A 27,002-nucleotide genomic window follows, 5' to 3' on the forward strand; every position below is an offset into this window, starting at 1 on the left:
TAGGACGAAATGCAACAAACAGATGGCTGTCTGGTGAGGTGGGATGAACCAAGTGCAAAGACAACAAAGCCATTAGAGAGGCTGAGAAATAAAGCAAGATGCCAGGAAATATGATCTTCAGCTGGGACTGGTGTGTGGGGACAGTCTAACATCAAGGTTAGCCATGTGTGCTAATGTGGTTGACAAGCACACTCTGGCTAATGGCAAATGCGTACACACAAAAACACACACCAACCGCTGAGCCCACCAAATGCCTTTTGCTTGAATTCACATGCAAATGTGCGGGGCACTGCGTGCGTGCGTGCGTGCGTGCGTGCGTGTGTGAAATGCTCAAGCACTTCGGCAGACATGATCTGCCATTAGCATCAAGGCGGATTTCAATAATTCGGGAAAAATACACAGAGTCCTGTAATTTTCCCCCCTCTCTCATTTCTCACTGGCGGGTGTGTGTAAGGGGCGGGGCAGTGGCGCTGGGGGTTGAGAGAATGACACGCTTGGAGACAGAACGGGGGAGAGAGGGTCAGATAGAGAGACAGAGACAAGGACAGATATAGAGGGAGAGAACGAAGGAAGGGGAGGAGAGGCGAGGTGAGGACAGACAAGGGAAACATTTTGCCTGTCATTGTGTGCAAAAAAGCAGAGCGGCAAAACTGATGGTAATTGGGTCTTCAATGGGCTGAAGGAAACCCACCGTAGCATTCAGGAAATGGTTGGCTAATGTGGTTTGAGGAAGGGAGAGAGACAGATTGTGACACGGTCGGCCACACACATACACACTTCTGCAGGCCTTTCTATTTTTAAGCCTGATCTCTTTTGATTCGTCTCACTGTCAAAGGAAAAAGAAGCAAGGTACTAAGCACTAGTGAGATAAATCAATAAATCAATCAACAAGAACAATTCTGATAATCAATCAAGTGTTTTGAATCCTTTAAGCAAAATTATAATTTGGGTTCTGGGACAGTTAGTCAGACGAAAGAACTTTGAAAAAGTTACTTTGGCTCTAAAAAGTGATGGTTTTCAGACACGATATAGGCAGAATGATAAATAAAAAAGGCAGATTAAACCAATAATAAACCCTACAGTAACTTACCCTCCACTCTGCCATTATTGGAAAGCGCCCTGACCAGTGCAATGTATTTATTGCTATCCAGAATAGATGATGAGTCCTTACAACTCCTACAGACAGAGAGACAGAGAGAGAGAGAGAGAGACGGAGAGACAGAGAGAGAGAGGGGGATGACAGACAGACCAGATTAATATATTCCACTTACAAAATTTTATTCATGTATTATACATTCTCCAGTTGGAGTTCAGTCTGATGCTGTGTGATACAGTTTTGCGTGTGTGTGCGTGTCTGTGTTTGAAACGGAGCCAGGGTTTGTGCACTTGAGAAGAAAGGATGAAGCATTGCTATTCTACTTGGAAGTTGCACTCTGTCGTGCAAGTTAAAACCAAGTCCCTGTCTAAGTCTATACATCAAACACCATGTCCCACAATTCCAAACGAACCATCCATGTTTACCGAGCGTTTCGGGCTAGCCAAATACATCGGACAGCGGCAGACAGTTTTTAGTTCTCCTATTTGTGATTTACACACTTTCAATTCAATATGAATAATATTATAATTAATGATGTGATGAATTTAAATGGAGATTTGAACTGTTCATTTGAATAAATTCACATTTTTATTAAGTTTTAATGTCCCAGCAAGACATTCAAATGAAAATATTTTTCATCATCCTTGTATGCAATGTAATTTGCGGGTCACATACCTGTTTGTGATGGTAACAGATGTTTATTTGTACTGCAACTTTTTGGCCTATGCTACAAAAGTATCAGCCTCTATAGCACCAGTGCTATATGCAAAAAAGTGAACAGACAGTCCTGCAGAGACAAAAGAGCAGGAAGGGAGAGCTTCTTCCCTTCCAGCCAGTCGAGAGAGGGCCCTGCATTAATGTCTGCCCTAATAACACTCAAGTAAAACTTTAATGACATATTGGCAGACACAGCACTACCTTGTGTGTGTGGGTAAAGAATTTTTGTGTGTGTATCCTGCTCCACTCACATTTCCCTCTTAAGGTTGAGCGCCTCCTCCACATTGCCTTGGCGACAGCACAGGTAGATGAGGGAGGTGTAGTTGGTGACTATGATCTCTTCCTTGTGCTGCTGCTTCAGCTCAAGGGCGTGCTGCAGGTTCTGATCAGACAAAAAAACATAAGTAGCAAAACAACTAATTTCAATAAGACGAGGAGGTTTTGTGAGACGGAGTGATCCAAACGAATCCTACCTCCTCAACACAGAGAGCATGGATGATATTGTTGAGGACGGTGCCAATTGGTTTGTCCTCGGCTTTCAGTTTGGCTAATTTCTTCAAAAGCCTCGCCACCTTAGCCTCAGTTCCCTGATGGAGACAGATGAGTTGCGCATGTGTACAAGATCAAACACATTCTATTGATAAGTAATAATTTAAGTAATAATTTGTGTTCAAGTAACACACATTTTCTCAGCATAAAGAATATTTATTATGTTGTATTTTATTGCATTAGGAAAATGTTCTAATTTTCCCCCTCACCCTGTCCTACTTACAGCAACACGGACATCGGGTGACAAAGAGTCACTGGACGCTCCGTATCCTTGGCTCATCAAGGCCGTTACATCCTGAAACACACATACAGAGACAAACACATACAGTGAATCTAGTACAAATCTGCCCACTATCTGTAGGGCTTCTGGAACAAATTTGGGAAGTCGAATATTATTAAAATATTCTAATAATATATGTGCAGTGCGTGATGGCTGATACTGCTGCCAGCCCATCTTTCTACACTGAGTTTAATAACGTGGTTTTGTTTGCTCCTATTCTGAGAAAAAGAGGGAGAGAGAGAGAGAGAGAATGAGAGAGAGGGAGAGAGAGAGGGAGAGAGAGAGAGAGAGAGAGAGAGAGAGAGAGAAACTACCCTTCAGCTGATGTTTTCACATCTCTGGGACATATTCTACCGACATAGATAGATATCGGTAGATAGTGCAACTTTGGGGAAAGGTGAACTGTTGTTGGTATGATGTCAAAATAATTTTAAATTACATTTAAATATTGGAATTATAGAGGAAGATGGACAGCCCTAGTCAACTGTACTGATGCTTTTGTCAAGTGACTAATCTAACAGTTGTACTACAAAACATCCAGAGTAATACTGTGTTGAGAAAATTTGGACAATATCTAGACGCACTAATGGGTCTAAAAGACCGGAGGTCATGCTCTGTACCTCTATGAGCTTTGGGACATTGTAAGATTGCAGTTGGTTCGTGATGCCTTTACAGATGCCTTCTGGAATGGTTATTTTCTGCAGAGAAGAGACAAGAGGAAGAAAATCAACATAATCAAAGCAACAGTCATCTGACCGAAAGGTCAGAGGTTTGGATCAAAGTTGGATCAGTAGTTGAACAAAATGAACAAAAGTAGTAAACTAATAAGGCTTTTAATATCTTAACAAGGTTTATGGTATACGGACTGCTATGTACACTATATGCTGCTTTTCTAGTCTTATTTACCACTCAAAGCGCATGGCAGTACAAGTGACTTTCACCCATTCAGACACTGCAGGGGCAATTTTAGCAGTGGAGATAGTGAGTCGTTCACCTACCTTCTGGTTGGTGAATGACTCACTATCTCCTCAGCTACAGCCGCCACTATATCTTAACCATGGCTTAACTTAGAAGCTTCAATTGTGAGCTTGAGTGATGTTTTCTCACTCACTGTGCTTCAATAGACAGAATAGATTCATGTTTATCGTTTCTCAATTCTAATAGGACATTTATTTAGTGATTTTGATGTAGTGTGTTTGTGTATTGTTAATAATCCAAGTCTGATTACACACTGCAAATCATCTCAGATAAGAGAGAGTAAGCTTTTTAAATGAGAAAGTTATGAATGAACTGAATATGCAATATATTTATGTATGAATGATGTATAGTTTGTGTGTGTGTTTTCAGTCCCCTAATCAATGAGTGTTTGCATGTACCTGAGAATGTAACCGATTTAAGTATTTCCGCAGTTTGTGTTCCTCTGCCTGCACGTCCATCTTTGTCATGTTGTCGAACAGATAGTACAAGAAGTACGATGCCCTTTCTGGATGGGATGGACACAAACAAACAAACAAAAAACACACACACACAGAGAGAAAGAAAGAGAGACTGAGTGAGCAGTTGTCTTGGGAATAAATTTAATTTGCCACTGTGTCAGTCACTGCTTCCATTTATACTATTTTCCTGTAACCTCTGCAGTGTGTGTTACTGTCTCTTTTCTGCTGACAGAGGCTGCTTTCTCGCTGGAGAGTGAATGTTCGACGGCTGGTAGTGACAGCCTCCCCTTACTTTAACTCCCTAACACACAGACAATCTCAGATGTCGTCTAACGGGATGTGACATGGATAACAGTCTCCATCGCTCCCACCAGCACACACCAGTCTTTGCGCTGGGGACTCCGTGACACATACTGACACAGCACGCACGCACGCACGCACGCACGCACGCACGCACGCACGCACGCACGCACGCACGCACGCACGCACGCACGCACACGCACACGCACACGCACACACACACACACACACACACACACACACACACACACACACACACACACACACACACACACACACACACACACACACACACACACACACACACACACACACACACACACAACCTTTAACTACTCAGCGCTGTGTCAGCAGACAGGCTCCATTTCCTCAAACGGAGAGAGCCGGTCTTTCACTCTCAAACACCAACACACACCTCAACATAAACACACACTTCATGACAGGGAGTGGACCAGTCAGCAGTCTGCTGTTAATGAGACTGAACATACACACACACACACACAGATACACACAAATACAAACACTAGGGATTTAGCTGTCATCCGAATTATAGCAGGAAGGTGTCTGAGTCAGAGACTGCAGGGACAGTCTGCAAGTTTGAATACCGATATGTGATCGATAGAGGTGTTGTCCTCTCTTTTTGGCACCTACACAAACACACACATATCTTGCATACAAGGACACTGAATGCATGTTCTGACTTGCCTTTGATAGCAAAGTGTTTCAATGTTTCCTTACCAGCAGGCATGGAGCCACTCACGCTGAAGCGCTTGTCTTGGAATAAGAGCTTTGTAATCTGGAAAAAAAGAAAAACAAATCAAATCAAATACACACACACACACACACACACACACACACACACACACACACACACACACACACACACACACACACACACACACACACACACACACACACACACACACACACACACACACACACACACACACACACACACACACACACACACACACACACACAATACATGCCTCATGAGGAAACTCGTACTACTTTCCTGCTCTAGTGTGTAGTAGGTACAAGAAAAATAACATCACTGATAAGGCTATTGTTTTATGTGACTCAAGAGTCGTACAATTCTGATTTCTTTTTTTCTTTATTTTTCATTTTTATTTTTAACATTAAAAAATTGTTCGTAAAAGCTTGTATTTTAAAGGTTTGCAAATCATGCCAAAATGTACCACTAGAGGAACACAAAGTATTCTGAATTCAGTTGAACATCCACCAAATTTCATTACTATATGCTTGATGTCCTATAAAGAGATTTAGATAAAAGGCAGCAGAAGGGTTTGTCGCGTTGTATTTTCTCCCTCAATGAAACTCAGCATGAAGCAGACGGTGATACGTTTATCGGGGCTATTTTGTTCAGAGGAACAAGCCGTCCTATAGATGGCTAAAGAAATGGCGTTTAAAATTTTAAAATGGGTCATTTTTCACAAATTGTACTAAACTACTTTCACAATGGTTGTCTGCACTGGTGTAAGATTCTGCACAGACAGACCTACCTTTGCCATGCTCTCCACATCATCAGACCTGCAGGAGGCAGTAGAGGACAAGACATGAGCATCCAGTGGACATACATTGTGCATTAATTGTCAGCATTTTGCTCATTAGCAAAGGTACGTTTTACTTTAAGGCCGCAACGCCTACAAGAACATTTACATTTCTGACAGTACATCTAAAGAAACATATGCACCAACACACTTTCAAAAATGCCTTTATGATTTTCCCCATTGCTTATTCCAATAAATGCTTCTTTTAGACAAACTTTAACTAGCTGTATTAATTTAAATCATTTACATCTTTTTTTATTTTCTTTGCCATTTTTTTTCTTGAATGACAAGTCTAAGATTGAAGCTGTCAAATCACAATATTCGAAAATGTCTCTAAACTTTGCTCTCTTATTGTCAATTGCTTGGACTGTTGGTGAACTAGAGACTTATATTTGATCTGTCTATGTAAAAGCAGTCATCATAGCATGTGTATATAGTTTCTAAATCTGCAAGAATATATGTTTGTTTGTATATTTAAAGGAATTAATTTCATAAATGTTTCCCAATAGGGAATATCTATTTCCCTATGTGTTACATATCATAAGTTTTTAAATATAACCAAAAATTTGACATGAATGTGTTTATATTAATTTTCTGACAACAAAAAGGATTTGATTCAAGTAATGATTCATAATATAATATCATAATATTTCTATGACATAGCTAATGAATTAAGATTTCTCAGTTTGAAACACACAAACACCCACCCACCCACCCACACGTTAAATGATGACAATGTGTGACATTTCTGGCGTTGTCAGCTAGTTAGTGTAGAGAAAGGAGAAAAGGGGAGGACTATAATGATTAAATTATCCCCTGACCTTGTCTATGACAGGGGCAGGTCCCACATTGCAATGGCAAGCGTGCACGCACCAGCGAGCGAACGCACGGACACTTTTCTTTCCCTTTAATTTATTTGCATTTTTTTCAAACCCTTAAACTAAAAAAATATAAAACTATGGACCAAGGCAAGCATGGTCAATGTGACAATTATTTTATGACATTTAAAAAAGGATGAGACAATTTCTTAAAGGATATATTTCATTCCTGGGAAGAAACCAAATCATCTTAATTCCGTCTATTATGGTAGTTGACTTTTCAACATACACTATATATCACATCAGTGGCAACATGATTTTTGTGAAATGATGGTGAGTTCAAAGTTGAGCTCAAATGAAAATGTTTTGGCTTTTTAGAGTGAGAAATAACTTTGGTCCCTGCAGACGGGTCAGCACTTTTCTCTGACTCACCTCCAGCCACGCACGGGGGGCCGCGGTGCATTTGTGTGTGGTGTTAAACAGTAAATATTCATACACACCCTTTTCAACGAAAGCCCACAGGTCAGACCCTGGTCCGAAGGCACACTGTGTGTGTGTGTGTGTGTGTGTGTGTGTGTGTGTGTGTGTGTGTGTGTGTGTGTGTGTGTGTGTGTGTGTGTGTGTGTGTGTGTGTGTGTCCACTACATAAGGGCCAATGGTGGGCATCTTCTAATTTACATATCTCCCACAGCGCTTTCAGGCGAGAGCTGAGGGATGACGGCCTCCATATGCATGAGGCACCAGTGTGTATTTGTGTGTGATGTAGTGTTTTTCCCTGCAGCTGGCCATACACAGACACTGTAGATGGTGTGATATGCTGCACAAGTCATATTCATAGCATATGCCGCAGTGACCTCCAATAGTGCTACAGGCCTCCCTAAAACGCCAGTCAGGAGTTATGAGGCCGAATATGGAGAAATATGGAATATCAAATCATTAGGAACACAAAGACACAAGCAGACTATGGGCTAATTGACTCACTTCCTGAAGCCCAGGATGAGGCTGTGCCGGATAATGTTATGCTCCAACGGGGGGAAGGAGGGATCTGACACTGGAAATGAAGACAAGAAAAACAATTACAGGCAAAGAAAGAGAGAAAGACTAAACTGTCTTCATGTGGACTGAGCAATTTGGTTTATGATGTGAAGTTATGGTATATATGGTTGGTGACTAAGCAATAGAAGTCGAGCTGTAAGACAAATCATTTACTTATATTTAGCAGTTTTTCAGCAATGTCTTATGTAAACTTGGGAAATGACAAATGAAGCGTTGCTCAAAACTATATCATAGGGTAATTTTGAAGAAGCTGAAAGCAGTAAAAATAAATTTTACTTGCTAAACCTTTTGACGGAAGCTTTTAAGGGTGCACTGTATTTCTGGTAATACTACACAGTGAGGACATGTTTATGAACAGTTGAAGGCTTTCTTCCTGTAAAGTGAAATACATAAAGAGGAAAGAGAGTGAGGTATGTGAAATCCAATGCTGGATGTTTGAGACTTAAATGAGATGAAAGGCAGAGAACAAGAAGAATCATCCATTATTTAACATCTCTATCCCATGCCAGTTGAGGCGCCTCTCATTCTCGCTCTTTACATATTCACACAGACTAATCTCTTAAAAGGCCTGATGAGTACAGAGGAGTGAGTGGGAAAATGTATGAAGGGAGGCTGCAAATTCTGTGTTTACGCTGGCCCTATTAGCCCGCAGGCAAAGCGGCAATTTTTATGATGATGGGGGCTCAATATGCAGTGCAGCCTTTTTGAAGTGTGTGTGTGTATGTGTGTGCTTACATAAATTGTAGAGTTTGCCCAAGTCGCTAACTGCCAAGGAGTGAACCTCTACAGACAAGAAGGCCTCAGAGTCCACAGGGATACCTGCATTCTAAACAGAGAAATATCGAAAGATTGTTCAACTCTCTCTCACACACACACACACACACACACACACACACACACACACACACACACACACACACACACACACACACACACACACACACACACACACACACACACACACACACACACACACACACACACACACACACACACACACACACACACACACACACGACATTACCATGAGGGCCTGTCGAGCTGCCTCCGTGCTGGGGAAAGCAGGGAGGATGAATTTGGAAAATGTATCAACATCAGGGGACACGGAGAGTTCTTGCATGCCCTTCACCACCTCCAACACACCTACAACACAAAAAAATAACTAACATCATCGTTGTGCTATTTAAAAGCTGGATAGGTTGGCATCTTTGTAGTGACAGAATTAGTTAAGAATATCTGTGAAAGTTGTGTCAAAAAACAAAAACATGTAGTATGAGACCTGAGGCCTGTACTACGAAGCAGGATTTGCGGTTATCGAGTTTACTTTAGGTTTGACTCTGGGTTTTCCATCTTACGAAGCTGGTTCACGTCTTACCAGGGTATATCACCATGGTAACTTATGTTGAACGGCTAACCTACTCCGTAGCAGGTTAAGTTTGAGACCCGACTACTGACCAATCAGATCACTGGAAAACCAGTCATCATTATACAGGATCTGTTGCTTCAACAAAAATGATATGCAGGTATCAGCGTTTCTTTTCATATCATACTATGAACTTAATTGTTAATGATTCTAACGATTTGGTTCAGTTAAGCCAGACAACCAAAAGATATTCAGAATATGTTGAACTTGCTTCGTAGTGCAGGCCTCTGGGCTGAAATTATTCATTTTATCATTGATTAAAATGTCAGGTTATTTTGACTAGTCAATTAGATATTTTGTCTAACAAATGCCAGGAATGCCCATAATGAGTTCCCTGACTCCAGGTTGATGTATTCAAAATAAAAGTGAAAGCTGAAATATGCTTTTAAAAAAGTCTTGAACAATTAATCAGTTATCTAGATGGATGCTTAATTTAATTTCTTCTCCATTTTCAGTATTTTCTTTCACATCACCTTTATGTTCACAAAAATACAGATGGAATAAGTTGCTACTGACAATTTAAAAAAAAATATTCATGACATTGGGTGCAATAGTAGAGTATGAGAGCGTTTCCTTTATGTACATCCAAAACATTCAGAAAAAAAAAAAAAACTTTTTGTTTGGCTTGTTTTGATTTTGACTGAATCATATGCTGCACTTGTACGGATATGAACACTTTTCTCCATTCACTCTCGTACAGGCCTGGAGCCGTCTACCCACTGTTTAAATCCGGGTCTAAGAAATGAGCTGGCACATACTTTCTCTCGCCCCCTCAGTTAAATCTTAACGCACGCACCAGAATGCTAAGGGTTACTTCCCTCTCTACCTTGGACTGGCGGAAACGTGAACATAAACATGCACGAGGGCTGAAGTGGACTCTTCAACCATTACCCTGCTCTCCAGCAGAGCCCTGAGGTCCTGCCCCAGGGAAGGAGGCCAAAACAGCCACATGCATATGGAACAGCCGCTCACACACTCAATATGCCTGCAAGTGTCTGTGTGTTTGGGAGTGTGTGCACATATGGAAGAGGCACTGCAGCACTTTACATATGTCTGGAAGCGTGCCCACAAAGGACATGGGCCTAAATGAGCGCATACACACATCCACGTGTGTGCTCCTACTTAGTGTGTTGCTATGCAGTTTCAGGACAGAAATATCAATAAATCTGTATGCTATAAAGGACTGCATCCAGTGTACCAATACACTTTTTTCCCCATGTGGACTTCAGTAAACAGTAAGAAGAAAAAGTGCTTCCTAGATTTGACACATCTCCAGATGCTGTGTGTGTATTTGCTTTCCACGCAGGTTCTGAAACACATGCCCACACATATATACAGCTCTGTGTTTCTGCATCCTCCTGGGACTTATGTGTTCACCTGGCAGTCTCTCTCTTTAGCTGAATAAAAGATGAGTCCAAGGCTTTTATATGCCATTAAAACTTGCGGCTGGGGGTGCATTATGCCAGGTAGGGCTACCTGAACCACAACAACCATCCATCCAGCCTTCCCCTCCATCCATATCACTCCTCCTTCTGCCCCTCTCACTATCCATCTGCCATGCTTTCAAGAAAAAGTAAACAGGCGATCTTCCCTTTTCTTCTCAATGAAGGATTCCATCCAGTCTGCCGTCCACGAGTCCATTCTTAACCCCTCATCGCTTTCATCCAGCCTTTTTTTATGAAAGAAGAGAGGGAGCACCTGCTTTCCTCCTGAATAATCCATAATCAATTTCACGGTGAGCCAGACTGACAGAAAGCAAGTGAATGAGAGCTGTACTTATAAATACATAAGCCTTGCACGCTTTCCGGCTTCCGCTCGTGGGCTTTCTTGATAATCAGCACTTTTCTGAGACCAAGAGCTTTTAAACCTTTGAACCCCTGGCCGTTTTTTCTCTGTTTTCACTCCCTTTATTTACAAACTTGCGACAAACTGACTACACGTCTTAGCTGAGCATTAATAAGTACGGCTACTAAGAAATGCAATAAGTTTGCCTGTGTGGGGAACTATTCACTTTATAGGACAACATTTCTAGAAGTTATGAAAAGACCAGTTTCATATATGGAAAACATAAAGCTACTGCTGGTTATCTTAACTTAGCACAAAGACCAGAAAAAGCTAAATTGACTCCGTCCAAAGGTAACAAAATTCCTCTAATAGCACCTCAAAAGTTCACCAATTAAGACGGTTTACTTTGTACAAACATCAGGATATAAAAACCACCATGAGGGGGTATCCATTAAGTGTCCATGCAGGCATGGACTAAATGGTAAATGGACTATTTTTATAGTGCTTTTCTAGTCTTATTGACCACTCAAAGCACTTTACAGGACAAGTCACATTCACACACATGCATATACTGTCCGAAGAGCCGTCAGAGGCAATTTACTGTACACTTCTTCAGTGGGGTTTTTAGTCCATAATCTTTATATGGTAGGAGCCGTTTCAGAACTTTTTTTTAACGTAAAGATTCAGGACAGAGGAGAACTGAGAAGAGTAGAGGCCTCTCCAGGTTGGGTCAGCATAAAGCATGACATACAACCCAGGCAAGAAGGATGAAAGCAGTGAGTTAAACATGGCAGTGGTCACAAGATATCATCATCAGATTCATGTCTTCAGGTTAGCTGTCACAGAGGAGAAGTGAGGGCAGAGAAAAGAGAGGAGTGGAGTGAACCAACCGCTGACATTTCCTCCCATCTTGGACATGAGTACATGTCACTTCTCCTTCCCTTTGTCTTCCAACACCATCTGTCTCTCTGTCTCTGTGTTCATGACTCTCTTAAGGTGAGGTAAGTTCAGAAGAGAGTACAACAAAACGTCCATTTAATGAGGCAAGAAAAGCTGCAATGTGATCCTCATTCATTTTTCTTTTCAGTAGGGTAATGCTCGGCTCCCGTCGCACACATCAATAGCTGAGGCTAGAACAGAGTAAATGTAGGACTGAATTTCAGCTTGCTGTGGTGTTGTTTGTTTAATGCTTCCCCCTCTATTACCGATTCATTAAAGAAACAGTGAAAAGGTCAGAAAAGAAAATAAGAGTGAGGTTATGGCGGGGGGCAAATGGAAAGCAGAGTAGACAAGGAGGCCTTTACATCTCTCATCACCTCAAACAAACAAGGCAAGAATCACTCCCTTCCTTTGCCATTTCCCCTCCCTTTTTTTCGTGTTCTGCCATGTCAGAAGTGATAAGAATGTGCTACGTCACGAGAACTGACAAGCAGTGACTAGCTGGCGGCAGGTGGGAAGTTTGGCCCAGCATATGCTTCTGCTAAACCCACCAGATCCACACTCATCAAAATGCAAAGGAATTTTTTTTGACCTCCTCTCCCTATTCCTCTTCATCCCTCCCCCATTGCTCTCCTCCAATTCCAATGGCTCTGGCCTCTCTGCCCGCTAGTGACACCTGTGGACAAAAAGTGACATGGCGCTTAATATTTCATGGGCTGTGCACACTGGGGCGCGTAATCCAAAGTGAATTCCCTCAGAGCGCTTGCATTTACATGAAATCAAGTCACTTTGCATCAGTCACATCACCTGCACTGCCCCGACCTCCCCCCACACAAATACAGACACACACCTCCAGCAGCCAATGAGTGTAGAAAGCAGGAGGGAGAAAGGGGGGAGAAAAAAAAAGAGGCTGCATCATTCATGAGGGTTAAGACTAACACCAGGGTAAGGAAACGAGTGAGTGTGTAAACGAAAGAAGTTTCTCTACTTTTCTTCCTTCCGTCCTCCTTTCTTTCCAATACATGGAATCCATCTGCTGTGTTTGTGTGGCTTTGAGAGTGAAAGATTAAAGAAGTCATGCCCCAGTATGTGTCTGCGTGTGTGTGGTTTTGCATGTTTTAACTCTTGTCTAGTCATCTTCTTCATGCTGCCAAGACAGGCACTGAGGCATCGTACCATTCCAACCAATAATCCTTCTCAACCGCACAGGGCAGTCAATCTGCAGCCTCGCCACACTCGTCTCACCAGTTTCTCCCCCCCGTCAGCTCAAATGCTGTCAATTAGATGACAGGGGAAAAATACATAATTTATTAATCTCACTAAAAACCCCAAAGAGAGAGCCAGATCTCAGAATAAATAAAGCACTTAAAAGTCTTGCAGCTGTTGAACACGTTTGACAGGGTACATTTGCTAATGAGTTGTGAAATCTGACAAGTCTCCAAATGCCAGCCATCCTTCATTGAGACAATTTCTACCACAAGCACATCACTAAAAAAGTGATGGAAGTGGAAGATAGAAAAGAAAGACCTGAAAACTTTGGATGAAAGTCAAGAGCTCTCTGAGCTTCCTCGTGCCCTTGTGAATTCAGATTCAACACGTTGAGCTCTCACTGTCAAAAGAGACTTGAAATTACCCTAACCCCTTACTTTTTACTTGTTATTTCCAGGATGGATGAAACTGTTACCGGGTTCACGGTAAACCACGTTGAAATACCCGATAGTTAGTTCTACTGTTTCAAATTGTAATTATCATTAAAACCGTGGTAGATTACCACAGTAAATACTGTCCAGCTCTCCTAGACCTGGCGCAGCATGCAACGTTGGTTTGTTATGCACGGCGGAAGGCGGTGACGGCGCACCAGAAGCATGAGCATATTTCGGCACAAAATATTTTGGCACAGAAGTGCTGATGGACAGTTGATAGAAGATGGCTATCCTGGCTGTAGAATATGCAGGAGGGGGGGGGGGGGGTCAGTTACGAGAGCTACATGGTGTCTAAGTTCAAAGCAGACCACACACTTTCAGTTTCAGTTTACCCTCCTGCACGTATGTATATATATAGAGAGGGGGGGGAGCGAGAGCTACAGAGTGAATGCAGAGAGGGAGGACAGATAATTGAATCAGAGAAATAAAACTTTTGTTTTGTTTTATTTTAAATCTGATTGTTTCATGGTGGTTATGTTGTAAAGCATAATCAAACAGTCAAAATCAAAACAAGGCAAACTAAAAGTTTTTGTTTTTTTTCTGAATGTTTTGGATGTACATAAAGGAAATGCTCTCATACTCTACTATTGCACCAAATGTCATGAATATTTTTTTTTAAATTGTCAGTAGCAACATATCTGCACAAGAACAATGAGCCATTCTTTTGAAAGGTTTATGTATCAGTATTTTTTGAACATTTTCATCATATTTTAAAAATATCGTTAAAATACTGATAACCGTGATAATTTTGGTCACTATAAGCCTTACGGCTGATCTCTTTCATTTGTCTCGCAATATCGGCAATATTACTAAAGGGTCTTTGGGTAACACATGTAATAAACCTCAGTCAACTGGACTTAAGTTAGATGATGTACACGAGACTGCACGTGACTGACCAACATCATGTTGATATGCAAGGTGATTAAAGTTACACTATTATTATTCATAAACTATGAAATATATTTGATATGATATATAACTGTCTAGCACTGATGTATTCAGGATTGACATGAATCTGGCTGTTGGAACGAAATTCGGGAGTCGAATGCTGTAATTACTATTCAAATGTGTATTTTTATAGATACATTCACACGTTTCTTTCCTGGGTGCCCAAGTTTTATATTAAAGGCTATACACTGATATTTAGGTCATCAAGTATAGTTTAAATGGTTTAAGTCATTTAACTTATGATGGATCATTTAGGTCAAGGACAGACCTTTACTGTAAAAGGAGAAGAGGAGAGACAGCAAAAGATTGAGACTAACAAACAGTTAGATTTGATAAAAGGAGTAAAATGACTGGCAGGCCTGTATGTGCAGCCATGTATGTGTCGATACATGTGTAGAGCCCCCCAGTCATCATGACAGGGAAGCTATGCTGACCCGCCACGAGGCAAAGGACACCAAATCACCCATCCGTAAATTATGTGCACCACTTTCTTCTTTCACCAGCTTCTGCAAAGTTGACATTAGTTTCTATGCTAGAAATACTATAATAACAGGTTTACTGTTGGACATTTAACATGTAAAATTCCTCGGATGACAGAGTTATGTCACAGGGAATTGTTTGCTTCAGAATAGAAAATCTGCATCATCCATCAATGGTTGCTGCCAATATTTAAGTAAAGAAAAAAACTCTTATGATTCGTGTATGCAACCAGGGGGCAACATTTGCCATTCATGCTGTTATGCCAAATATGTCATTCATGTCTGAACGCACTTTTTTGAAAGTCATGATGTCTTTTTGGTCATCAGCACATAAATAAGAATGGCTAATGTTGGAACCTCTTCTAAACTCTATTCTGAGATCCTCCAGAGAGACCTGGACATGTTTGTTTCGTCTCTTTCAGCTCTAACTCACATGCAGGAATCAGACCTCTTTGCCCCCGACTGCCCCAGCCCTGTGAAATCTGTCCCAGCTGGACCACTCTGAGACATTAATATTTGAGAGAAACTCTCCATTACAAGCTCTTCCTGTTGCAGAGGACAGAAGCATTCATAAACCTCTGCACCGCGAAAATAACACACGCACTCCTAAACTGCTACCATCAAGCTCACAAAAACAGCCCGTCTCCATGTCAGACTGGACGCAGCAACAGCTTGTATACATGTTTCCTTCCTGTTTGGGGCATCACAGCTTTAGGATCGATCTACCAGGTCATCACAACAATTCACCAAGTTCAATTCTAGATTCTCTTAGTCTCTCAAGCTAGTGCCGTCTACGTAATCGCAATTCTTGGATGAAAGGTTTATAGCACTAAGTAAACTAAGTAAAGCGCTGTAATGTGAACAGTTTATAGTGCGATAGAACGATAATATCAGAAATGGACCACCCACTGTCTCGCTCGTGTTTGTGAGACAATAGATGATTTACCTAACGATGCTCGTTCCATTAGCCTTGATCACTGCACGGCTTTTCCGAATGTCACCAAGCACCAATAATTTTTTTTCTCTTAAACCACACTTATGGAAACAAGACACTCAATGAAGGAATTTAAAACAAAACAGGAAAAGCTTCAGTGTAATCATTGTCTCAGGAGTGAATCAAAAACAGCATATTAAAAATGATGGCATCGATCTTAAATATGCTGCAGTGATTCAACAAGAGTCAAACACAAAGAAAATGTTATGTCAGGACAATTCAAAAATGGGCACATAAAGCCTGGATGTTAATTAAAAATCTGTTTGTGTGTGTTTGTACCAGCTGAGTTTTTGTCCTTCACATTCTGACTGAGGAGGGGGCAGAAGTAGTGTGACTTTACGGGTAAGCCCTGCTCCTTCAATATCTTCATCAGCTCTAAAGACATATCTGTAAAAAATACAAAAACAAAAGTGTTGTTATTCAGTTGAAAGACATTTCCACTTTCCCATCACTGCAGTGCTGCATTGCATATGTTAAGTTCCAAACAGCAGCCGTCATCTTCTATCTGTGATTCTTTGCCATATATGTGTATGTGTCATACGCCTGTCAACAGCCTTGTTTTGTTTTTCTTCCCAGCACTTAACTGTACTTTGATGGGTCTCATCTGTAGAAATAAAGAATTAAAACTAGAATATACAAAATTCGATGGTCTATCTAAAGACAAGTGAATGAAAGCAGTACCAAAGTTCTTAGCCTCCAGAGAACAATTCAGAGAGAAGGTGAGTGGGTCCCTGTGCCGATTTGACTCCTGGAGCTCTTTGCAGTAACGCCTGATCTTCGCCACTGCCTGTAGTAGTAGTACACACACACACACACACACACACACACACACACACACACACACACACACACACACACACACACACACACACACACACACACACACACACACACACACACACACACACACACACACACACACACACACACACACACACACACACACACACACACACACACACAAATTGTTAAAATGAATGCTAAAAGCTGACAAGTATTGACTTTTTAATTGTGGATTAATTGGATTTTTTTTTATACCGTATTCATATTGACACAGTGTCTGAGGAAGAAGTTGCCAATGTTGGGGGAGTCAGTGTTGTAACTATTGGGCTCAAGAGTAGGGAAACTCTTCAGGATGTCAAAAGCAGTGTCCTCCTCGCCCTGCGTGATCAGGCTCAGACACAAGTTCATAAAATCTACAAGAAAAAACAAATGGAGATTCTTCTCAGTTAGAAGTTTAATGAATTAGCCATCTAAGCACAAAACAATTTGGTGATACAACACATCATAGTTTAACAACAAACACAGCTCTGAGCAGTGAATATGTGACTAAAAAGTGAAAGTGAGATAGTTAAGTAAAAATAACATCTATGAACTTAATTTGTATTAAAGGAGACAGTCTGCTCATATTCAGATTCATAATTTTAATTTGGGTTAACGCTTGAAAAAGTTTACATGCTCTAATGTTCAGTAAACACATCAGTTTCCTCAGACTGTCCATTCCTGCTGCTCCTCTTTCCAGCCTCTGTCTGAAACACTTTTTTTAGCTTTGTCCTGTCTGTTTAAGGCCCCTCCCTCCCATGGAAGCCCAGTCTGCTCTGATTGGCCAGCTGGCCCACTCTGTTGTGATTGGTCAACAACTTCCAGTGGGTGTAGGATGTTCTCTTGCTCTCACTTTACCAGGCTTTGTTGGGGGTGTGCCAGACTATCTGCTATGCTTGATGCACGTCTATAATATGGGGATTTCACAACCTCACAGACCTATCGGATTGGACTACTGATTAGGTGTTTGAGGAGCTTCAGGAGCAGAGATTGTTGTGCTTTTTAACTTTGCAGACCTTTTACATACACAAAAAAGCTTTTTGAAAAGCATGATATGTCTCATCAATAATGTTTTTTTTGTTTTTTTTTAAACACAATGACAAAGCAGAGTCCCAGTCATTTTAACTGAAATGACTTTGGCTGCTGATGACTACATTGCTGGAGAAAGACATGAAGTGTGAATGTGCATTTTCACCTGGCAGGAAACGTTTCTCATGCCTCAAGCGCTCAACCATGTTTGGGATGTGCTGCTGGTGTCCAGCTCTAGCCAACGTGAAGATGACCTGCATGATGTCCCTGTCCATTAGACTGCAGTCTGCGCTCTCTGCTTCCTCATTGGTCTGACAAAAAAGGGAGGAGTGTGGGTTTATCAGGCAGGAAAACAAGGCGAAAGTAAAAGATATGGGGTGGAGTAAAAGGGGAACAGTAGAGCAGTAGAACAGAGAGGAGAGATTCAAAAGGCCACCATGCATTAGACACAAACATACACTTGTACAAAATGTTCATCAGCAGCATGTTCATGTTTTGAAACTACACGCACCTTTTCCAGACTATCCAGGTCTCCCTTTTCAGCAAAGATGGTAAGCAATGATAAATAAGTGTCAGGACCTGGTTCAATTCCTGCTCCCTGCATCACAGACAGGATGCTCTTTGCACTCTCGATGTCGCTGTACAGTGATAATGATGACAGCTTGTTTAAAATCTTTAGTTTGCAACATTGAACATTTAAGTATATTAAAAGAAAGAAAAAAAAGCAGCGACACTTACTCTGCGCGACCATGGCCTGTCACCAGGGAGTTGAAAACAGCCTCAGTGATGGGTAAACCTTTGGTCTTCATGAAACCCAATATGGTGCTGAGGAAGCAGAGAAGTAAGTTGAAACGGGAAGAGGACACTTTGATGTTATAATATCTTTCTGTTTAAAAAGACTGATGGTCAGAGCTGGAGCTTTAACATTCAGGGACGGAATATGTAATATAATGTATCTTACAACGTACAAGCATATCATACGTTCAGTAATGTGAATTAAAAGTAATCTTTTGAGAACAATGTTTTGCAACCATCTGTCAAGTTCCATCAGAACATAAACTCTATCGGCTGCTTAATCTACAGAACAGAAGGTTTGCTAACCTGGCTCCCTCGATGTCCCCATTTTGGCAATAGGCTTCTATGAGTCTCTGGTAGGTAACCTGAGGAAAAAAAATCAGAACAACTAGAATCATCACTTTGGGGTCATACAGTTTGCCTCTGCCAACCAGTGCAGTTGCAGTTTGCATACATGTTCGTCTAGACTCATAAGATAAATAGTGCAGAATTTCAAGTAATTTAATAAAAAGATATTACATTTTTGGTGGAATTTAACTCATCATGTATGACCACCCACATCTAATCACAAGGCCAAAGACCAGTCCCAATAACCATGACTTTTGACCACCAATTTCAGTTCAACTTTGGGGTGCAAGTAAGGCTGGGCAATATGGCCAACAAATAATATTGCGATATATTTTTGTTATATCGCGACATACGATATATTTCGCAATATTTTTTAAATCTCATCTAAAGCACTTCATAAATGCACAATTTAACCCTTTGATGCATACAATCACACCAGTATGATGATTCTAGTTTTCCCTGCAACCTATGCCTCTATTAAAAACATTCTTTAATCTTTATCATTACTGGTTTCGATCGGAACAATTTTAAACTTGCATGCAAAAAGGGGGGGAATCTCAACCAAGTTAAATCTAACAAAACATCAGTGGGGAACCCTTAGAGACTTCTAGGACTTCAGAGAAGGCCTAACAAATCACCTTAAAAAAACATTTTAAATGTCATATTTAACACATTTCAATTAATAATAATCTCTTTTAATTCCGATTTTTGGCTGATATTCAATTAAGTTTGTTTCAGGATGACAGTGTAAATGATGTAAAACCTTGAAAATAGAGTTATCCAATCAGATTTAGCTGTTGTTGTCTCTAGGCAGAAAAAAGGTTACAGCTTGCTGACTCATTGGTTAGGACTTCATGATCGGGACAGAATTCCGGAGCTTGTGTTCATTTAGTAAGTGACGGGTAACCCAGCCAATCATATTTTGATATTGTAGTGGGCGGGACAAAAAAAACATCGCCCTACGCCTTCCGGAAGGTCACTGGCATCTAGATGGGTCAGTGAGCGTGAAGTGTGAGTGCCACCATAGTAATGATATTTAGAAGCTAAAGATTTTGGTGAATATTTTAGAAGTTTTATCTAACACCTTAACACCATGTCATGTTTTACAATTTTGGGATTTTAATGGAGTTTAAGGCAATGCGTTGCTGGCAGAGATTGTGTCTGGGTATGTGCCTGTGTGTGTGTGCGCCCACGCTGTGTCGTTGTGCGCTGTGTCGGAGCTTTTTACCTTCTGTGGTGCTGGCGATGAAAGTGTGTGTGTGTGTGTGTGTGTGTGTGTGTGTGTGTGTGTGTGTGTGTGTGTGTGTGTGTGTGTGTCTGAGAGGGAGAGAGAAGAGAAATGCCTAAGCAAGTCTTATGCCGGCTGCTTAACAAAATTTTCGGGACAATTTGTAGTCGCGGTATTTGCTTTAGTCATTTAGTCATTGAATATTTTTGAGATACCACCCATCCCTCGGTGCAAGTGAATGTTTATGACTGATGTACAAAATTCTGTAGGATAAAAATATTCCTCTAGTAAAAAATAAGGTATACAGAATCTACATATAATTATGTTATTACACCAGCAACAATTAGAGTAGACTATATTAACTAAATTCTTCATCTGGATGTCTGCATCAGTTCCCAAAGGCACTACTGATGGTTTGTCTTGCCATTACCCCACTTTGCAGTACTTACTCTGTTGGGGTAGACTTTAGCTGCTTCCATCTTGGTCAGGAAGTCAGTGGGAGAGAACTTGAACTCATTCTGCAGGTAAACCTTTAGCAGGGCGTTGTAGTGACTAACATCTAACTGTACACCTGCGGGGGACAATGTGCAAATTTATCACATCAACATTTACAACATACAGCCATTCTTGTACAAATCACATTAGGATTCAAACAAACCACCTGGTAATTCTGATGAACTTTCTGTATGTAACACAACTGCAAATACATGGGTTACATGACGTTTTCTAAACAGTCACCTAAAGCATAACTTGCCACCAGTCTTTAGCAGACTAATAAGCCAAACCTTAGACTCCTCTAAGAGTTAAAACCATGGTAAAATATTTGATGATATGATGGTTAAGTTGTTGAGATTGCTGTCGCCTCTTACCTAACTCCTGTAACTTCTCCCACATGCTGTGCACCAGCACAGTGCGTTCCTCCAGAGGCACCTCAGGCAGCAGGGACCCACAGCTCCGCAGGAGCAACAAGGCCTGGTTACCATTGTGATAACCTTTAAACCCACAGGAACAGAGGGTAAGGATGGATGTAGAGAGAGAAAGACTGGATTAAAAAAAATCTAAAAAGTCTGTCATTCTAATGAGAAGAAATATGGAGCTTTCCCAATTCACTATGCAGTGTTTGGTAGTACATTGACATAACAGTGTATACTGGATTGAGATGGGAAACTACAATAATTATATTAGAGAGATTTCTTTGACATCAAAATACACATTTAATTCAATAAATAGGCAGTAACACACGATTTCTGATAGCATCATGCCAGGGTTTCATTTACATTCTATACATTTATTATTGCCACCGCTGATTCAGAATTTTATGAAATGTCATGAAGTCACAATAACAGGACTCTGCAAGGGCTTTTATTTTCACATGACAGGACACGGAGACGGAGCGCTCTAGAATCTTTGGGCGACATACCCCCGAGGAGAGGGCAGGGGGAGAGAGACGAGTAATGTCTCAGACACACTACACGATTTTAAAGTGGTAAGATTGCTGTACCGTTCACACTACACGGTTTGGTGTCTTGTAATTTGATTTTCAGTCATTGTGCTGTTCACACTACATGACTCATCAGCGACGGAAGGTCCCACACTACAAGATCATTCACGAGGAAAAATGTCTCCAAAGTACCCTTTGTGAGGAAAACCCACGCGAAACAGGAATTGTTTGTCACTTTCACAATGGACGTCGGAAAGAAACTCTCGTGTTCAATTGCAGAATACACTTATGTTGAAGGGTCAGAAACGGGAAGTAGTGTGAGCGGACACTGTGTTGCGTGGACGGGGAGAAATAGAATGTACAAAGAATGTACATAATATACACAATACACACAGAACACAACACACTGATCTTGTGTCAATCAGCAACAATTTAGCTGGAGTGTGAGTACCTTGATTATACAGTTAATAATAATGGACCACCTCTTCATCTGACATCCATCTTTACATCCGTCTCTTCTGCTTGCCTACCTGTACTGCAGATATCATGGAAGACACTGAGCAGCAGTGTCTTGGTGATGCGGCCAGTCCTCCTCACAGAGTGGTCCAGCTTGGCCAGAGCCCAGTCAAACTGATGTGTCTGCTTGGACTGCAACTCAACACTGACCGTATTCTTTGTGTCTGAAGCCAGGGCATAGCCACGCACACACCCCACTGCATGCGGCCAAACGCAACTGTAAAGACATGACAAAGTGTGAGGTGGAGGCAGAGGTAGATGGAAGAGGTTATAGAGTGAATGAGAGTAGGATAATTCAGAGAGGGGGAGAAGACAAGACGGGTAGAACAACAAAACAGCAGCCACAGACGACAGGTAAACGTAGGTCTTCTGCAGATGCATGTGAGACAAAACATTTTTCTGCAGCTGCTCTAACCACTGCCGTAGTGCAGGATGTATTGAACGCAAAACAACACATATGTATACACAGTTCGCCCATTATTAAGTACATTTAGCTAATGAAGTCTAACACAACAATCCTCCAAAAATATCATATCTAAAATCGCATCAAAGTTATGTGGTTATTTTGCCAGATAGAAAAGGGGTAGACAAAGCAATAGAAACACCCGACCATATAACACAACAGTGAAGTAGCGTTACCAAAAAAAGGAATAAAGTTGAATCAGCACCTCTCCTAAAACGGTTCAAACTCAAACTGACCATAATAACATGCGTGTGGGTAGGATTTATTGCAGCACTGTTGCATGAGTTTCAGCTAGGTGTACCTCGTGAACTACTAGATGGAGATCAACAGAGTGGCTCTGGATGCAAGTTTAGTAATGTGCCGTGACCTTGAGTTAAAAAAGCCCCACCAGAGTAATCCAAACGCACTGTGTAATATCTCCACCATCACACAAGGCCTGTAGTCCGCTTGTGCTGCTTCTTGATAAAATGCATTTTGCAGTCTTTCAAACTTCAATTTCTTTTTTTTTCTTTTTTTTAAATTGCCAAGAACATCAGTAGATGTTGACAAGACAAGCTTGTCTTCAACGACGAGCACCTCGCTACGAGTTAGCACGCCAACGACTAAACAGGGACAAACATGAGGCGGCTGCTGCAGTTAAACCATGCTCCCAAACTCTTATGATGGGCTACACTGGAAAATGATGCGTTGCAAGTCTGGGTTCAAATGCACTTGGACAACCTCTGATCACTCCTTAGGTAAAACGGAGGCCATGTTTACTTCATAAAGTAGCTAGGTGACGTCCAACTGCAGGGCACGCGATCGAACAAGAGGCTAAATATGTGTTAACACTACATTTGACACTGCAGATGGGTACAGGTGTTAATGCGTGCGTGTGTGTGTGTGTGTGTGTGTGTGTGTGTGTGTGTGTGTGTGTGTGTGTCTCTGGCTGTCATTGAGCCTCAATGACATCTGCTTCACGCGTGGATCGCGGCTACACCGGCTGCATGATACCTGCTGGACGCATTTTCGGAGGCAGGGCTGCTGAGACGGGCACAACCACCGGTCCTGCTGCCGCCGAGGGCTCCACTGTACAGCCGGCCGAGCGGCGGCCCGTTTCTGCTGGTCGCCGTGATGTGGAGCAAGCCAGAAGGCGATATTTTGAGTAGCCGCGCTGATCTCAAGAGTGCAGCCATGTTTGCTACCGCGGCGTGGAAGGGCATCCTCACCACGTGACCGGCAAAGTACCGCGAGAACGCCCGCGAGAACAACGGGTGAGGTTTCAAGTCTCAGCAGACATTGACATTACACAGCCACAGAACTTCCTACTACTGTTTGTTTTTTTTCTTTTGAAATTATACGTGATTTTTTTTTGCCTCTGAATTCAACACTGATTTTTACTTGTTTACGTGGTTTTAAATGTTAAAACGATTCCGTGTAAATCTATTCAGACGCAACATCCGGGACACCAAGGATTAGCAATCGATTGTGATCTCGAACCACATCATGTCATTCAATGATGTAAAGTTGGAAAGCACAGATTCGGACTTTTCGGATCAATAACTAACAAACAAAACGTTATTGAAACACAAGCGCAGCCTCCTCCCAATCAGAGTAAGGTACACAATGAGCTACAGCATAGGTTTCATCCAAACGGCCTGGATTCCGGGATGGAAGAATAGCATGGGTCTCTATGAGCAGCCGGCAGTGAGACGAGTGCGCAGGGAGCGTCTTCAAACAGCACCAACAACAACAACACCGAACGGCTGCAAAAAAAATAAATAAATCAATATGTTTACTACTATGCACTGTAGTGTTACCAAAATCAACTGACACATAAGTGGTGTCCTTTTGAACAGACGACGACGTAGTTAATTGAAAATATGTCGGAAATTATATGGAAGTGTTCTCCTTTTTTATTCAATATTTCAGAATAGAAATCTTATAAGCATAAAACATTTGTGACAGAAATACAATTGGAAAACTGAGCACAATAGCCAGGAGTACAGTGCAACGTAAACAAAAGTGCAAGTAAGACAATGAAATCCACAACTAAAGAGGAATAAATAAATAAAATAAAATAATAATTCTTTAATTTCTCGTCTTGGGTCAGATTAAATGAAAGGCATAAGCACTCAGATGAAGAGCATTTTTAGATCGAATCAAGCTTAAGTAGCTTCATAAATGGTGTGAAACGTGGGATAACTTTAAAGAATTGCCAATATTTGGCAAGTATAATCAAATTATTAAACAAAAACAAATTCATTTTTTTGTCCTCCATAATCAATCCAAATTCAATATGACTATAAATCAAGGATGGCATATCCAGATTATTAACAGAAATCCAATTGTAGAAATCCTCCCAGAATGAATTGGATGTATTACAAGAAATAATAGATGTTCCATTGTTTCTATTCCTGAATTACAGAATGTACAAAAACTCCTTGCATGGATAAATATCATTCATTATTTTAAAGTGTACTTATTTGGCTTTGGGTGGTAAATAGAATTTAATATATCTAAATCTAATTCTTTTAGCGGCGATAATAGAGTAATCCTCCATTAAGTATGCTCTTTTTAAAGGTGAATGAAAACATTCTTTTGAAAGTACAGATCTTAAAAATTTATTTTTATATTTCTTAGCTGAGAAAAGGCAATCTTTAATAAACAATGGATACAGACAAGAAAAATTTTGAAAGAAGACTTCACCAAAAGCGTTCATATTAATATAGAAAGTTTTGTAACCACTTTAGCTTTGGGGAACCATTCATGGAATCAAACTCAATGGCATTCAGACCTCCCTCCTCCAGCGATTTAATGATTAATGATCACCTTTTCTGATATAGTGATGTCTGTTTTTCCCAAAAAAATTAATAATAATTGAGTCTTGACAGACCTTCAATTTTTGAGAGAAGAAATGTAATGAATATTGATAAACCCCTTTGTAACCAAATGTTCAAAATAGTTTTATTCTTCTTCAAGATATTTTAAAAATATCTCTTTTTTGTAAATCCTTAAAAAATTGTAATCCCTAGGTATTTGACTTTATTTTTAATTGGTATGCCTTGAATAGTAGTTAGAGGGTGATCGTGGATTGCAATCAATTCACATATATTTACATTCAAGTCAAGTCCTGAGGCTTTTCAAAAGAGGGAGATGATATTTAGAGCTTTTGGAATTTGTGTCTCATTTTTTAGAAATAAGGTCATATCATCCGCCAGTTGATTTTTGATTAGTGGGCATCCCATTGCATTCAATTGTTGGATATCATCAATATTCTTAATCATAATCGCTAACATCTCTGCAACTATGATAAAAAGCAGCACAAGGGTGTTCAACTCTGTGAAAAGCTTTACAAAACTCTAAAAACTAAATAAGACTGTCTTCCTCAATCCTGTCACCATAATCTAACAAATGTAGTACTAATCTGGTGTTATGGATGGAAATTATATTGAAGTACGTAAATCCTGCACCCTCTATCTTGTGGTTCTTGGTCTTTAACTCTGGTCAGAATCTGTTTAGGACTTTTTTTTTTTTTTTTGCTTCTTATTTTCTGTGACAAGTACTTAAACTGAGTTTTTTCCCTTTAATAATAGATTGTCAAAAGTCAGTAAACCCCATATTGGTCTCTACCATCGAAAATATTCATAACATTTAAAAAAAAAGCTACTACCAGTGATTTTTTTTTATATATATATTTTTTAAATTTAAACGATTTATCTGTTTTCTAAATTTTTGTATGTCAGTCAAGTTGATAATTTCAGCTTACCATCACTGGTGTGTTTATGGATACCTGGAGAAAAATAATGAAACTGTACAATGGGGGTCAATGGTATTGTGCATCTGTTTTTATATCTGGTGCAGTGGTTCCATGTTTGCTAAACTTAAAACTATAATTCTAATATATGATGCAATAATGTGGCTAGCACTGTCGCCTCGCAGCCAGATAGTTCTTGGTACGAAACCAGGTTCAGACCTTTTAAGTGTGGAGTTTGCATGTTCTCCCTGTCTGCGTGGGTTCTCTCCGGGTTCTTCCGCTTCTTCCCACAGTGCAAAGACATACAAATTGGGGTTAAATTGATTGGACACTCTAAATTGACCATAGGTTTGAATGTGCATGTGAATGGTTGTTTGTCTCTGTATGTTGGCCCTGTGATACTTTAATGTTAGATATTTTATGTTAGCAACTATCATTTTGTAACGTGACATAATATATGTTATTGCTATGCTTAACTAGAACAGTGTTTAACAGTATGTTAAGAACAGACCAGGAATGACCTTTCGTTG

The 27,002-nt window shown here is 40.6% G+C and overlaps 1 protein-coding gene across 1 annotated transcript in view; it reads right to left on the minus strand.

The window, feature by feature from the left end:
- The window catches only part of lrpprc (leucine-rich pentatricopeptide repeat containing), a 58,608-nt gene extending 34,658 nt beyond the window's left edge, over positions 1-23,950 (minus strand). Inside the window, exons 1-22 of the mRNA XM_035606877.2 lie at positions 23,730-23,950; positions 22,288-22,490; positions 21,186-21,308; positions 20,766-20,887; positions 19,047-19,105; positions 18,684-18,770; positions 18,457-18,583; positions 18,112-18,256; positions 17,133-17,290; positions 16,776-16,881; positions 16,374-16,481; positions 8,848-8,966; positions 8,559-8,649; positions 7,749-7,818; positions 5,902-5,929; positions 5,117-5,174; positions 4,019-4,125; positions 3,263-3,340; positions 2,586-2,657; positions 2,287-2,400; positions 2,065-2,195; positions 1,091-1,176 (exon numbers count right to left, since the gene is read on the minus strand). Of these exons, the coding sequence (XP_035462770.1) occupies positions 1,091-1,176; positions 2,065-2,195; positions 2,287-2,400; positions 2,586-2,657; positions 3,263-3,340; positions 4,019-4,125; positions 5,117-5,174; positions 5,902-5,929; positions 7,749-7,818; positions 8,559-8,649; positions 8,848-8,966; positions 16,374-16,481; positions 16,776-16,881; positions 17,133-17,290; positions 18,112-18,256; positions 18,457-18,583; positions 18,684-18,770; positions 19,047-19,105; positions 20,766-20,887; positions 21,186-21,308; positions 22,288-22,490; positions 23,730-23,938 (2,401 nt within the window). The 5' untranslated portion in view covers positions 23,939-23,950. The remainder of the gene's footprint in view (positions 1-1,090; positions 1,177-2,064; positions 2,196-2,286; positions 2,401-2,585; positions 2,658-3,262; positions 3,341-4,018; positions 4,126-5,116; positions 5,175-5,901; positions 5,930-7,748; positions 7,819-8,558; positions 8,650-8,847; positions 8,967-16,373; positions 16,482-16,775; positions 16,882-17,132; positions 17,291-18,111; positions 18,257-18,456; positions 18,584-18,683; positions 18,771-19,046; positions 19,106-20,765; positions 20,888-21,185; positions 21,309-22,287; positions 22,491-23,729) is intronic.
- Between the last annotated feature and the right edge of the window lie 3,052 nt (positions 23,951-27,002).

Source organism: Scophthalmus maximus, chromosome 10 (genome assembly GCF_022379125.1).
Source record: "Scophthalmus maximus strain ysfricsl-2021 chromosome 10, ASM2237912v1, whole genome shotgun sequence".
Taxonomy (NCBI): Eukaryota; Metazoa; Chordata; class Actinopteri; order Pleuronectiformes; family Scophthalmidae; genus Scophthalmus; species Scophthalmus maximus.